This window comes from Bipolaris maydis, assembly GCF_028858645.1.
Source record: "Bipolaris maydis strain C4 unplaced genomic scaffold PSV08scaffold_7, whole genome shotgun sequence".
Lineage (NCBI taxonomy): Eukaryota > Fungi > Ascomycota > Dothideomycetes > Pleosporales > Pleosporaceae > Bipolaris > Bipolaris maydis.
Genome location: NW_027093863.1, coordinates 1,432,882 through 1,447,916, shown reverse-complemented (window position 1 = coordinate 1,447,916; position 15,035 = coordinate 1,432,882). Strand labels below are relative to the sequence as shown.

The following is a 15,035-nucleotide window of genomic DNA, read 5'->3' as shown; positions in this document are numbered from 1 at the left end:
ATACCCACATGTACAACACACTTTCATACGTGCGTACACATGAGCATGTCTGTATGCACACATCCTCCCCCATGTCCGGCTAATGCAGGTACCCCGCCAGACGTGCAGCAGAAACAAATCTCCTCAAACACTTGCATTGCTATACAAACCCGTTGTCGTCGTCGTCGTCATCGTTCCAGCCCAATGCATCGTAGATTGATGGCTCGCTCGCACCATCACGTCCCCGCACTAGGAAGGGGACTGGCCCGCCCTCACTGGCCGTCCTGGAAACAGACTTTGAAGGCGTTGCCGTAGCTTCTAGCGGCGCGGCCTTGGTCTCTTCCGACGGTGACATCCCTACTACACCTTTGGCTGGCGTCTCGAAAATATGCAACGCCCCCTCATCCCCTCCGCCCTGCGCATACGCTTCCGCCGCTTTTACCGGCGTCGCGAAAATCCTCCTGCGTACCGCATCCGACGAAAAGGTCTTGCCTGCTGGCGCCTTGCTTGGTGTCTCGGCAATGCTCGATTGCCCAAGGCTTGGAGCCGTTGCATGGCCCTGGTCCCTTGCGGCTACCATCCCAGGCCGTGGTCGCACGCCTGACGAGGGTACACAGAAGCCGCTCGAATGAGGCGCCTCCTCCCCGGGTGATCGAACAAACGGGTCGTAGTGCTGTTGCACAGGCGTCTGCTCAACCATATTCTTCGTCCTGCGACTAACTCGTGGCGTTGCCGTTACCTGGACATCCTTGATCGTCTTCCTGACCGTTACCGTTGGTTTCCTGGATTTGCTTGCCTGTCCAACACCACGTTGCTCCTTCTCGGCAATGTAGCCGCCAGCAGCTAGTCCCCGATTCGGCCTCTTTAGTGCTAGGATAGCCTCTTGTAGGTCTTCCTCGACTCGCTGCTTCTGCTTCATCTTGGCTGATGCAGCTGCCGACGGCTCAGCCAGATCAATCTGACGCCCCTGCAAGTGTCGAATCTGCGACATGGATTGCCTTGCTCCCTTCGACGGACTGCGACGAAAAGGAATTGCAGACAGAGGCGTCTCACTTGCTTCTCTTTTTACGCCTTCGATCAATACCGAATCCGTAGCTGATCGACCCAAAGATGGCGTTGTCCGCTCGGCAATCTTCCCTGTATTGTCTGTAGCCACACGTGCCAGAGAGCGCCGCGATTTCTTTGCATCCGGTTCTTTGGGGTCTCTTGATCTGCGTGAGCTGAGGGGTGGCTTATTTGCCTTTCGCTTGGCTGGCAGGCTGTGCGCTGGCCCACCGAGCTTCCTGTTAACCATTAACGCCTGCTCGGGAAGTCGATTAATGTAAAAAGGTATGATGACTTCAACACAGAAGCTATGAAGGCGATCACTAGATCCATTGCGGCCAGTGCCATCCACGTCTTCATTTTGCTGCGATGGCTTAGCGTCAAAGTCCAAAATTCCCAGTTCTTCGGTAGCGTGCCATATGCAAAGCTTATCCAGTGCCAAGTCGAGTTGTACGTTGATGTCGTCTAGTTTTTTCTTGCGCTTCCTCGGTGCAGATTGCTCGCTTTGGTCCTGGGTCTCTTCTTTTGTGAGCTGCTGGCCACCAGCTTTGCTTGTCGACATTGCTTCGAGTGCGATAATCTCAAGCATGAGTATCAGTTGCGCTAGCGTCTCGCGAACTCGTAGATCGCCAATCCGCCTCTTGATACGCTGGTCCATAGTCTCTGTAGCCATTGCATCACCAGTGGGTAATTCCGACTGCCACCATCTCTTGACTAGAATCTCTTCTTGTGCATAGACACCATCTCGACCGAGCTTTGCCTTTTTCTTTGACTTCTTCGCTTTACTGGCTCCTGCCATGGTCTCATCATCCGAATAGCTCCCTGGCGCCATGGCCTTGATGAACGACGGCAGCTTTTCGTAATACTTCTTCTCACTAGCTTTGGGACTCAGTAGCATGGCTCGTAGGGATGTGACAAGATCATGGGTAGGGGGTGCGCCTTCTTCAGCCAAGGTGAAGGCATTTCGAATTCGAGTCAGCGGTCCTTTGGTAAAGTATGCAAGAGATGTTTTGGACATGTAAACCGCATCCAGATATTGCTGTACCAGTAGATCAAGTTGTTCTTGTGGTGACAGTGGTGCTGGTAGTGGCTCAAGCAGGGACTCAGTTGGTACACTATCCAGGCTGTCCATATCCTGCGGTGCTGGAATACCTTGTGATTGCTGGGCGTCCATTGCGTCAGGCACTTGTGGGGGCTTTGGTCGAAACATACCCATCTTGGTGCGTCTTATTAACGGCTCCATGGTCTGTGTCTCTACTGCAGCTTGTTGCCACCATTCTCCAGATGTGCCTGTGTTTTTGTCCACCCTGGTTCTTACGGGAAGTTTATGCAGATTGCCTGGATCCCACAAGTCGGCGACATCCTTCTCCTTCAGCCAGCTTGCCAGCTTGCAAATACTGTATATGCGTTCTTTTACCCGCTCTATTACGTATAGACTCTTCTTTGTCTCCAGCTGAGCAATAAGCACCCTCAAGACCCTATCCTCTTCCTTTTCCAGTTCATCCTGTTCCAAAATATCAACATGAGCGGCGAAGAGGCTGTTTGGAGCGAAGTCGTCGTCGGTAGAGGTATCGAGGAGTGTAAGAGGCAGTTGAGAACGCCCAACCACTCGGACGGGCTTGAACGTCACAGTCTTAGCGTGCGGTGATCCGGAATACGGCCGAATCGTAAAAGGCTTATTGAAGGCTCCGAGGCCACAGAGAGAGTCTCTGGTGAGTTTCGAGGGCAGCTGGGTTTTTGGTTCCTCATGTTTGGTGGCTAGTCGTAGCAGTTGTGTTTGCGTTTCTGGAACAGGTTGTAGCATTGTCTTTGTTTGCAATGCGTATGCCGACATTGGACCTGGGCATGGTTGTTGGTGGGCTGTCGAAGGCCGTCGTCGATTCTCGAAACGGTTTGGGTATGCCCTCCGCCAACGCGTGTCGCGAATCACGAAGGCTCGTGCACTCCATCTCCCGCGCTACCACGTCATTCCCGAGTGCCATCTCGATTCATAAGAGCAACCCCTGCTTTCCAAATAAGAGAACCAAGTCAGTTACCAGGAACGTCGATCGAAAGAGGTAGTAGTCATTGTCATAGTTGGTAATCCCTGTCGGTATCCCGCTGCTACCACGTTTCTACTAGTGTCTAATAAAATCTTTATTGATTTCCACCCCTTGCCGTTGTCCCACATTGTCAGTAATTTTGGTAAGGGACTGAGACTATCAATAGCATCTAAATTTCCGCCATGGCCATGTAAGGCACGGGGAATTGAGTTAAGAAACGTGCTCTATTTGTTTCACAATGGGTGGTGTCTGTGAGAATATATATCAGATACTATAGCAGCACTAGACAGCTACAGTGTGCATGTTTCTAGCATAAAGAATTATGATTCCAGATTGTGTATTTCTCGCCCTTGTAGAAACTGTGTCTCAACACAGCAGGGGCTCAAGACCTGGACCCAATGCCCGACCGTACCTTCGTCTGCTTCAAACAGCAGGTCCTCTTCCAATCCAAAGCCTATAACTCCGGAATGGACCGCGTCTTTTGTCAACATTGTTATAGTTGAACTTCGGACCCAACATAAGCTGATTAGTGTTAAAGTATAGCCATCCATCCAAAATAGCCATTGAGTCAGCATGCTGAATCAAAGCGCTCCGCGCCAGCACATTCACTACATAATCCTGTGCTGGAATAAGACCAGGACCACCGGGGGCGTCGCCATTAATAGTCATGTTAATTTCAGACTTAAGGGTGTCGACATAATAAATCGCATTTTGCTCGCTTGCAGCAATGTACACACGTCCTCGGTCGTCGGCTGTGAAGCCAGCCTGCTCCGAACCGCACTGGCCTGGATACTGTACTGCGGCAAGGACCTCCTCGTCTGTCTTGTTAGAGTCGACGAGAACCTCCTGAGAGATGTAGTAGAAGCGTCGGGATGCCAGGACGCCCCAGTAAAAGTTACCAGATGCTGTTTTTGCTATCAGCGGTAGAAGGATATTTCGAACCAACTGTACTCACCCAATGCGATTCCGTCTGCTCCAGTAGTAAGATGGCCCTTCTTCGTCCCATTCCAAGTATACACAAGTTCGCCAGCATAAGAACCAACATAGTTCTCGTCTGCTTGGACAATACTGGTGTTGAATAGCCTCCTCAGAGCACTTCCATCATGAAGGTTGACTGTTAGGAGCGAACTCTTCGCACTGGCATCTGCAATAAAAGCAAACCCTTCCTTCCCGCCAAGAGTCGTGTTGATGCGCAGGTCATTCATGTCTGTTCGATTCGACAATAGCTTTTCCGGTATTACATAGGTTCGAAGATGCTCGCCCGTTTGTTCATCAAAGCTCATCAGCTTTGCACCTCCAAAAATAGCATGGGTTTCGGGGGTTGCGTTGTAAGGAATACCACTATCAACAACCCAGAGCCGTCCTCGATCATCCAAGATAACATTCTGTACATTAATGAAGCATGTGCTTGGATCTTGTCCTGGTGTACAGTTCTGTATTCTTGCGTTGGGCCATGGCTTTTCATCGTTGAAAGAAGTGCAAATCACGACGTTGTTGGGTGTCTGCCCGCTGTTGCGGGGATACGTCAGGTAGAGCTGGTGAGCCGAATCGACGGCCAGTCCAGTGGAAGGCTTTTGGGAATCGTGAACTGGCTCCAGATGTGGCCCAACCAGAGCGAAGTCTTGGGGATAGGCGCCATTCGTAATTTCAGATCCAAAAGGGCGGTAACCACCTGGCTCTGTTTCCCAGTATTCAGCGGCCGACGCAAAGGCCACATAGGCCAATGCTGCTAGGGTTTTAATCATCATACCAAGAATAGGCTAAATCGTGTCTTCTTGTCGACGGGAATCGGAGAATAGATGTATTCAATATATACGTGTTCGATTGTTACGGTCGAGATCAGCACATACACCATTACTGCGGATATCGAGGGAACGCAGAATACTTAACACGCAGAACTCGAGTATTGAATGCAAGATTCCCGGATAATTCGGAAGATCCATGACGCTTGCGGTTGTTACCCGGTAATCAAATTTCTAGTTTAGAATTTCTAGAGGACATACTGACGACATGGGCTGATTGCACGATGATCATCTCCTATGCAAGCATGTTGGAAGGGACCCTGCCGATAATCAATAACTTAGACGCGGGGTGATCCCCAACGAGAAGATTCAGTAAGACGGCTACCACCAAGCCTTTGGTCAAAGTATCGGTAGTGATGTCTGCTCTGTACTCGTCCTGTTACTACCCTTCAACTGCTCGAAGAGACATGTGTCTTGGCCCAACAGCAACATCGAGTGTGGAGATGGTGTGAGAAAGCGCATCGGTGCGACAATTATGAGAACAGCAGCCGCAAGAAGAGACTTCTTACGATGAGGTCAATGGAAGCGATAATATTCCCGGTCGTCTCACCGACGGATATATCCGCATGCATGCTGTATGACATTTGGAATGACAGCGCGGCGACTGCTAGTTAGTGGAATGCACGATGACATAACGACGATATGCAGTGTAAAGACTGCTTCTGAAGCATTGTAAGACACGTTAGATTCAAGATGATGAGGACGATGCTAGTAGTCCGGAAACGGTGCTGGTGTGGAGTACAGAGGTCTGGGGTCCCCTGTTAGGTAGTGTGATGAACATTCGTTCATCTAACTTCTGTCTCCACTATACCGTATCACCCGTTTTGTTTATGATCTTTGACTACTTGACTGCGTTGGATGCTTTGGTGTCGCTGAGATTAGAGTTGTAGCGCTGAGTGGGCTCTTGGTCGATTGAAAAAGACAAATACCTCAAATAATTCGTTAAACGGGATTTCGCACAAAAGAAGCCATCTTTGATGTGGCATATTAGCACTGCAACATGCTTGTTACGTATGGAAAATCTTTGAAGGTCGATGCACTTACCTTGGTTCTGTCAGATGTACCCAGGGTGTCTGTTAGTAATAGGTACATTTCCAGAGAGGCATTGCCTGCTGGGGTGCAGCTATGTAGAGAGCTGTATAACTAGATGGCGATATGCTATAACGGTACTACGCGTCCGGTTATTTCAATTAACGTTAGCACATACGTAGCGGTCATTGGGTAGGTGATGTAACCATCTTGGCTCGGGGATTGGAGTGTACCTCTGTTAGCGTTACCCGCCGCTAACCGGTCGGCTTAGAGCCGTCACAAACACCACACCTCGGCGGCAGCACTTGGATATGTTTTTTCCGCTGAGAAGATTTGTTGACACACTCTATCCACCATGAAGTCTTTTGCAAGCAGAGAAGCGTCGCGCCTCTTTTCCCGGCCGAACCTTGCCCAGCGAGCGTCAATTGCCGGACGGAGGAGCGCCAACATCCGCGTACACGAGCAAAGAAGAGGATTCCGGGAAACAAGAGGGCTGTTGGTGGTCAAGCCGTACTTGCTGGCGGACATTGGCGAAGGTTAACAGGCCAACGAACATATACATTGGCCAAGGCTAACCGTAGTGCGTCTAGGTATCACCGAGTGTCAGGTCATCCAGTGGTTCGTCAAGCCTGGAGCGCGCGTCGAGCAGTTTGACCCCATTTGCGAAGTGCAATCGGATAAGGCGTCGGTTGAGGTAAAAGAAGGACTATTTATGCACGAAGCAGCCGCTAATATCAGCAGATAACCTCTCGATTCGATGGCGTCATTAAGAAGCTGTACTATGAGCCGGACGACATGGCCAAGGTTGGAAAGGTAGCCTTGTTCCCCCCCTCCCCCCCAATTTCTCCCAAAACTAAGCTTACTTTCAAAGCCATTGGTAGACATTGACATTCAGAGCGAGATCTCTGCTGCCGACGAAGCTCTGCTTAACGGTGGTTCAAGCGAACAACCAAAGGAAGAACCATCAAAGGCGACAGAGGCACAAGAACAGGGCATTGAGATTGATCGCAATGATACCAAGGCTGCTACCGGCCATGTTCCAAAGTCAGATCAGAGCGCGGCTCTGCCATCAGAATCATCTCAAGCAGCGGCGTCGCCAACACCACGACAACCGGGCAAATATGCGTCCCTTGCTACACCAGCAGTACGGCACATGATCAAGGAACACAAGCTCAGAATTGAGGACATACAAGGCACAGGAAGGGAAGGACGTGTGCTCAAAGAAGATGTTCAACGGCACATTGAGTCTGCTAAGCAGACCGCAAGCGTACCACGCGTCACAACAACGCCCACGCCTGTCCCAACCCAGCAACTAGAAGACCAGATCAAGCCTCTCACACCTGTCCAATCCGGCATGTTCAAGCAAATGACCAAGTCCCTCTCAATACCACACTTCCTCTACACCGACTCGGTAGATTTCAGCTCCCTCACCTCGCTACGCAAAAAATACAATGCAGGCCGTGAAAAGGCAGACAGAATCACACCACTACCCGTCATCATCAAAGCCGTCTCTCTAGCATTTCAGCAGTTCCCCTTGCTCAACTCGCACCTTGACACTAGCACGAATCCCGACAAGCCGCAGATGATCTTAAAGGGAAGCCACAACATCGGCGTCGCTGTCGACTCGCCTTCCGGTCTCCTCGTGCCTGTCATCAAGAACGTGCAAAATCACAGTATCGCATCTCTCGCACAAGAGATCCAGCGATTGAGCTCGCTCGCCCGCTCCGGCAAACTCACCTCTGCCGACCTCACCGGCGCCACATTTACAGTCAGCAACATTGGCAGTATCGGCGGCGGTACCGTTGCACCCGTCATTGTAGGACCGCAAGTGGGTATACTGGGAATTGGTAAGGCGAGGGTTGTGCCTGCGTTTGGGGCGAACAGGGAGTTGGTGGAGAGGGAGGAGTGCGTGTTTAGCTGGAGTGCGGATCATAGGGTTGTGGATGGGGCATATGTGGCGCGTGCGGCGGAGGAGGTGAGGAAGTGTATTGAGGGGGTGGAGAACATGCTTGTGAGGATGAGGTAGATTGGGGGTTCTAAAAAAAGTTTGATATAGGTGGATATATACATATGCATCATGGGCGTGATAGATGGTTTGTCATCTGCAGGTTTCAATAGTATGCGTTCCGATATACAATGGAGTTGTACATTTCTATCATCATCTTTTTTTTTATTTTGCTCGTTGATGAGAGTGTTTATATCGAGAGCTGCTGCAGCGGGCATACCGACGCACCGTCATATGCTCTCTTCACTTGACCTTCATCGTACTTGGGGCTTGTCATGATCTCGATACGCTGTGCAGATGGTGACGAAGCTCAAGCCGCGCCCTTGAGCACCTGCTCAAGACTACTCTTACTATTCGCATATGTCTTCTCCAGGTAATCCTCCTTCTTATCCAAGTTCGCCATCTCTTTAGTCAGCGCCTCACTCTCCTGCTCCAACCTCTTTTGCACGTCTGGGATAGGTGTGCAGACGAACCTTTGTTCAGAAAAAAAAATCAGCTCCCTTCCTATCATTTCTTGATGTTCTTCAGATGCCCCGCGGTCACGAGGCAAAAGCGAGAGATGGTAGTAAATGTGTGACTTACATCTTCCCAACGCCCTCGTACACTTTTGTGTCTGCAGGCAGCGACGAAACCTCTGACGAGGTAAGCTGCAACATGCGGCTTTCCCTTGCTCGAGCGGCTTTTTGCTGCTTCACGATGACGAGTTGTTGTTCAGCAAACGCCTTTTTCTGGCTGATTTCCTGTAGGACCTGCGTTTTTTTGTGTCAGGTACAACACACAAAAAACATTCTTTACTCGGTATCACGCGTTTAGAAGGCTGAACACACCTTTTGCAAGGCCTCGTTGGGCATGGACATATTTGCGAGGGTTTTGGGGGGGTTTTGGCTAATGGGGACTGCCACGACCCTGGCTGGGGCTCGTGAAGTAAGGGCGGCAGGAGGATGGGTTGGTTCAAACTCGGTTCGGTGGGTGGCGGGGTTGTGATTGGCTGGTGGGGGCTACGCTGGCGCCCCTCACGATAGATGGACTGGGATGAATGTTGATAGTATTTGGGAAAGGCTAGGATGCAGGTAGGTTGTAGGAGATGCATATATCTAGTACTACGATTGCTTTCACTAGATACTTGCAGCAACTGTCTCCTCGGTTGCCGTTGTCGTCACATTGATAGCCGACCTTGAGGGCTACAACAACGCGGGGTCATATCTAGGATACTTGGGACAAAGCATTAGAGCTCAATTGATTAAAAGTTTCAAGCTTTAAATACAACCCTGCGGTCGTTTTACTATTTCGCATCCAAATTTCCTTTTTTCTAGTGCCGTTGTGTTTTGGCCGGCTTTCGGGAAGCTGCCACTTCCGGCAAGTCCGAGACTGGATACGTATAACTGTCATCGTCCAGCAGTGAACGCATGGTAGCGTATCGAATTTTTTTTCGTGCTTTTCGTCCATTTTTGCTTTTCTCTTTCGGCGCCAGCATGTCTGGGCTTCTCTCTCGCCTCCCGTCGATAGCGTATCCGCCTGAACAGGACGGCTACTTTTCCCCGGTAACAAGCACACTGGACTGGTGTGAGGAGGTGTGTTGAATTCGCTCTGGCGACCATGTTTAGCAGAGTGTGTTACTGACGAGGCTGCATCAAGAACTATGTTGTCACTGATTTTATTGCTGAAGCGGTGAATACTCTGACCAACCTCTTGTTCATATATCTAGCCACAAAGGGCATTCGCAACTGCTTGAAGTATGGGCACGACACAGTCTTTCTTGTTAGCTTTGTTGGCTATTTGCTTGTCGGGAGCGGCAGCTTGTTGTTTCACGCGACATTGAAGTGTACGTCTAGCAACAGAGAGAGGGGGGCAGAGAGAGGGTGAACCCATTCCTGATGACGACAGACCCCATGCAGCTTGTCGATGAGCTTTCGATGATTTACACGACATGTCTGATGAACTATGCCACGTTCTCCTACGGCAAGTCACGACTGTATTCCACGGTGCTCGCCATCTGCCTGACGTCGCTGGCGGTGTTCATCACGCTCTACTATCACTACCTGCAAGACCCAACCTTTCACCAGAATGCATACGCAGTTCTTACAGCGGTTGTGTTCTTTCGCGCCCTCTACGTAATGGAGGTCAATATCCGGCCGCGCTTCCGATCACAGGAGAGAGAGGCAGCGAACCCGCGTCTGGACGGGAGTGCAAAGGCAGTGCGACAGGAAAACCAGCGAGACGAAGAGATTCTGAGCACGATGTGGAAGATGATTGGCTTTGGCCTCAGCATCTTCCTGGGTGGATTTGCCATTTGGAATCTCGACAACGTCTTCTGCTCGCGGCTGATCTGGTGGCGGAGGCAAGTGGGCATGCCTTGGGGCTTCGTGCTCGAGGGGCATGGATGGTGGTACGTATGCGCAACGTGCTTGCAGCGACACAGACTCACACCGACAGGCACTTGATGACTGGGCTGGGGGCATATTTCTACATTGTGTGGGGCATCTGGCTCAGGCACTGTCTTAATTACAGACAGGACGAGTACGAGTTGCAGTGGCCAAATGTGTGGACGGTGCCCGAGGTAAGGGCCAGAGGAAGGGATGCGAAGAAGGTGGCGTAGCATGCTGCTGGGGTTGCCATGGATGTAGTGTACTAGTACGTAGATGCGACTACTGTTTGGTACCTGTCGGGCGCTGTGAGTTTTTTCTTTTCTTTTTTTTCGGCGTGCGCAAGGAGGCCAATGTATAGATGCAGGCATACGTGTAGATGCACACGAGGCAGCGCAAGACATGGCCTTTGCTTATGCCCTTTGTTGTGCGTGGACATATCGGTAGCAGCACCAGATTATGTCCAAAGCTGGTGCCTGTTGTGCTTAGCGCCGACGCGAGGGGGCCTGGCCTGTGCAGACCCGCACAGTTTGTTTAACTGCTCCCCTTCACACCGCCTCTCCACATCACCAACACCCATCCACCCGCCCCAAACACAGCTCCTCACACTCTCACCTCTCTACTTCCCATATCCCACACCCCAAACCGCCATCATGCGTGAGATTGTACGTATCCGACCCTCCCTCGAGTCCAGCGCGTGGCGCAACCTTGCCCCGCGATCTGCATTCAGGGACAACACGAGATTGCAAACAAGACAGCTGACAGCCATTCTCTGCTACAGGTTCACCTTCAGACCGGTCAATGCGTATGTTTTCGCTCCCTGCAAAAGCCGTCGACGCGGCTTCTAACACACTCTGCAGGGTAACCAGATTGGTGCCGCCTTCTGGCAGACCATCTCCGGCGAGCATGGTCTCGATGGCTCTGGTGTCTACAACGGCACCTCTGACCTCCAGCTCGAGCGCATGAACGTCTACTTCAACGAAGTACGTCGCCCCCTAAAGGTCCGACGGAAAAAAAGACCAATACTGATCTGCAGCAGGCCTCCAACAACAAGTTCGTGCCCCGTGCCGTCCTCGTTGATCTCGAGCCCGGTACCATGGACGCCGTCCGCGCTGGTCCCTTTGGTCAGCTCTTCCGCCCCGACAACTTCGTCTTTGGCCAGTCTGGTGCTGGTAACAACTGGGCAAAGGGTCACTACACCGAGGGTGCTGAGCTTGTCGACCAGGTCCTCGATGTCGTCCGTCGCGAGGCCGAGGGCTGCGACTGCCTCCAGGGTTTCCAGATCACCCACTCTCTCGGTGGTGGTACCGGTGCCGGTATGGGAACGCTCCTCATTTCCAAGATCCGTGAGGAGTTCCCCGACCGCATGATGGCCACATACTCCGTTGTGCCCTCGCCCAAGGTCTCCGACACCGTTGTCGAGCCCTACAACGCCACACTCTCCATCCACCAGCTGGTTGAGAACTCCGACGAGACCTTCTGCATTGACAACGAGGCTCTCTACGACATCTGCATGAGGACCCTCAAGCTGAACAACCCCTCCTACGGCGACCTGAACCACCTCGTCTCCGCCGTCATGTCGGGTGTCACCACCTGTCTGCGTTTCCCTGGTCAGCTCAACTCTGACCTGAGGAAGCTGGCCGTCAACATGGTTCCCTTCCCTCGTCTCCACTTCTTCATGGTTGGTTTCGCTCCTCTCACCAGCCGTGGCGCCCACTCCTTCCGCGCCGTCACCGTTCCCGAGCTCACCCAGCAAATGTTCGACCCCAAGAACATGATGGCTGCTTCCGACTTCCGCAACGGTCGCTACCTGACCTGCTCCGCCTACTTCCGCGGTAAGGTCTCGATGAAGGAGGTTGAGGACCAGATGCGCAACGTCCAGAACAAGAACTCTTCCTACTTCGTTGAGTGGATCCCCAACAATGTGCAGACCGCCCTCTGCTCCATTCCTCCTCGCGGCCTCAAGATGTCCTCCACCTTCGTCGGTAACTCGACCTCGATCCAGGAGCTGTTCAAGCGTGTCGGTGACCAGTTCACTGCCATGTTCAGGCGCAAGGCTTTCTTGCATTGGTACACTGGTGAGGGTATGGACGAGATGGAGTTCACTGAGGCTGAGTCCAACATGAACGACTTGGTCTCCGAGTACCAGCAATACCAGGAGGCTTCCGTCTCCGAGGGTGAGGAGGAGTACGACGAGGAGGCTCCTCTTGAGGCTGAGGAGTAGAGTGGTCAAGACTAAATATTCCTGCTGGGCTTGGCTGTTTGATCATTGCGAATGCAGGTCAACAACCATGTTATCAATTCGATTCGTACTGCGAGCAATCGGGTCGTTCTTCTATGGGATGCAATGGTGCGGGAATGGTAGTCTTGATTCCCGCGACAAAGCATCGTCACGGGCAACGACACCATTCTCCTTGAAACTTCTTGTTAGCGAAAAGATGCTGTAATCAATTATCATATGTGGAATATGTCTTGTGCTGCAGAGTGTTGTGAATGGAGTGATGAGTGAATTTGATGTTACTAACTTAGTTATTCCCTTCTTGCAGAAGTACAAAGCTGTGCATATTGTATTTCGATTCCATAGTCTTCACCCTGTCATGGTGGTAATTTATAAGTTAGAGAGATTGTCTCAGATTTGGTAGCAATGTAGATCGTTTCGTTGGCACCATTAAAGCCTGGTTTAACTCTATGTCCTAGCACTATATAGAGACCGAAGACATTGCATAACATCTCGGGGTTTTACAAGAAAGATCAATAGTTACAATCTCCTACTATTTAACTATAACTACTACAGATGACATTCTGGTCAATCCTTATCTGACTCAGTCTCAACAAGGATACTATTACTAGTTCTTACGTGGAAGCGCTTTCAGTGACCGTATGTAGCATAGCGTGCATACATATACATACAGCAATTGGCAATTGCAGCTTTAGTAACTTCACCTCACAGCCACACATAGACAGTGCAGCAGCATTAGCCGTAGCCAAAAACAAATATTACCATCTCTCGTTCTGCGCCAAACCGCGCAGAAAATGGAGCGTCACAAAACCATCGTAGAAGCAGTGCGCTCTCGCGTCCAACACTTTTACGCCACAAAAACAGCTTTCCGCATCTATCACGGCAGCACAAACAGCACACGACACGTAGATTTCGACCGCGATGCCATTGTCGACGTCAGCACCCTCAATCACGTCATCTCCATCAATCATGACACCAAAACCGCCCTGATCGAACCCAACGTCCCCATGGACGTCCTCGTCCAGGAAACCATGAAAGCCGGCTTACTTCCACCCGTTGTCATGGAATTTCCAGGAATCACCGTCGGCGGAGGTTTCGTCGGGACCGCCGGCGAAAGCAGCAGCTTCAAGTACGGCTTCTTTGACCGGACCGTGCTAAGCGCTGAAGTTGTGCTTGCAGACGGCACGCTTGTGATTGCATCTGCCGGCCAGAACGCCGACTTGTTCGAAGGACTCCGAGGCAGTTTCGGGACTCTGGGCGTACTAACAATGGTGGAGATGCAATTGATTCCACTGAGACAGATGGTTGAAGTGACATACTATCCCACCTTCTCGTTTGAAGATGCAACAGAAAAGATGAAGTATCACGCGAGTGACGAACGAAACGACTACGTCGATGGCGTCGTGTTTTCAAAAGGCACGGGCGTCATCGTCGCAGGTCGACTCGTCGATACGCCTACCTCTACGTCTTCCCATCTTCCCGTCCAGCGCTTTTCCCGGCCGTGGGACGAGTGGTTCTGGATCCACGCGCAGACCGCCTCGTCCCGCGACATCATCACTAAAGAACTGGTGCCTATCCAAGACTACCTCTTCCGGTACGACCGCGGCGCCTTCTGGATGGGCATGTACGCCTACAGGCACTTCATGGTGCCGTTTACGTGGCTAACGCGCTTCTTGCTCGATTACTTTATGCACACACGCATCATGTATCATGCTTTGCATGCGTCAGGATATACAGATCGCTACATCATTCATGACATTGCGTTTCCAGCTGATAATGCTGCGCCGTTTCTTGAGTATGCCGACGAGGCGTTTAGCTTGTATCCTATTTGGCTTTGTCCGCTGCGCCGCGATTGCAGGAGCTCAATGGGGCATGCGAACCCGTTTAGTGGGCTGGTTGGCGGCAAGCAAGTAGACGGGTATGAGGGTGAGAGTATCAGTGTCGGGCTGTGGGGCCCGTATCCATCTAACGAAGCAGAATTCGTCCGTGCGAACCGTGAGATTGAAGCGAAGATGCGGGAGCTAGGCGGTTTGAAATGGCTCTACTCGCGCGTATTTTACAGTGAAGATGAGTGGTGGCAGGTCTACGACAAGCACAAGTACGACGAGTTCCGTCGGAAATACCACGCCACGTCTCTGCCTTCGATATGGGACAAGGTCAAGGACCGAGGCCGGAAACAAGACTTTGGCACGGGAGTCAAGGGCTTGTTGAAGAGGTTTGTGAAAAGCAATGCGTTCTTATCCGGTCTCTATGGTATATACAAGGCGGTAAAAGGCGGTGATTATATATTGAAGAAGCAGAAAGCTGCTTAAGGCCCGGCAACGTATATAGGTGCATACGTGCATGTAAGACAGAGTGAAGTGGCTAAATAGTCTCAATCTAGATGAGAATAGATGAACTATAAAAAGTAAACTGCTTTTGGCACCACGCATATGCATGTGTATGAGTGCTTGTCTAGTCTGTTTTGACAGGCGGGGTAGACGCGTGGTTTGTTTTTCCTCTGATTGTCTTTTTTATTTCCTTGCTGGTTGC

General features: G+C 51.2%; 5 protein-coding genes across 5 annotated transcripts; 3 read left to right on the top strand and 2 right to left on the bottom strand.

Annotated features, from left to right (window-relative positions):
- Nucleotides 1–139: 139 nt before the first annotated feature.
- Nucleotides 140–4,270, bottom strand: PSV08DRAFT_223878 (DNA replication regulator SLD3-domain-containing protein; the record flags this gene model as incomplete). The annotated part of the gene is made up of 4 exons (XM_066092182.1): nt 140–2,808; nt 3,478–3,519; nt 3,803–3,970; nt 4,021–4,270. The coding sequence occupies 4 exons, from the start codon at nt 4,268–4,270 to the stop codon at nt 140–142; spliced, it is 3,129 nt and encodes a 1,042-aa protein (XP_065949145.1).
- A 1,951-nt stretch (nt 4,271–6,221) lies between these two features.
- PSV08DRAFT_203147 (2-oxoacid dehydrogenases acyltransferase-domain-containing protein) lies at nt 6,222–8,050 on the top strand. The gene is made up of 4 exons (XM_014226934.2): nt 6,222–6,432; nt 6,487–6,590; nt 6,638–6,709; nt 6,768–8,050. Exons 1-4 carry the CDS (start codon nt 6,252–6,254, stop codon nt 7,920–7,922), a joined length of 1,512 nt encoding a protein of 503 aa, XP_014082409.1. The 5' UTR covers nt 6,222–6,251; the 3' UTR covers nt 7,923–8,050.
- Nucleotides 8,026–8,795, bottom strand: PSV08DRAFT_300552 (Prefoldin). Its single transcript, XM_014226935.2, has 3 exons — nt 8,729–8,795; nt 8,484–8,650; nt 8,026–8,374 (listed from the first exon to the last, which is right to left on the bottom strand). The coding sequence occupies exons 1-3, from the start codon at nt 8,756–8,758 to the stop codon at nt 8,212–8,214; spliced, it is 360 nt and encodes a 119-aa protein (XP_014082410.1). The 5' UTR covers nt 8,759–8,795; the 3' UTR covers nt 8,026–8,211.
- Nucleotides 8,796–9,373: 578 nt separating this feature from the next.
- PSV08DRAFT_351807 (tubulin beta chain) lies at nt 9,374–12,488 on the top strand (the record flags this gene model as incomplete). Its single annotated transcript, XM_014226936.2, has 7 exons — nt 9,374–9,472; nt 9,537–9,723; nt 9,786–10,287; nt 10,335–10,458; nt 11,046–11,069; nt 11,125–11,247; nt 11,304–12,488. 7 exons carry the CDS (start codon nt 9,374–9,376, stop codon nt 12,486–12,488), a joined length of 2,244 nt encoding a protein of 747 aa, XP_014082411.2.
- An 809-nt stretch (nt 12,489–13,297) lies between these two features.
- PSV08DRAFT_409954 (uncharacterized protein) lies at nt 13,298–14,934 on the top strand (the record flags this gene model as incomplete). The annotated part of the gene is made up of 1 exon (XM_014226938.2): nt 13,298–14,934. The coding sequence occupies one exon, from the start codon at nt 13,298–13,300 to the stop codon at nt 14,813–14,815; it is 1,518 nt and encodes a 505-aa protein (XP_014082413.2). The 3' UTR covers nt 14,816–14,934.
- Nucleotides 14,935–15,035: the final 101 nt, after the last annotated feature.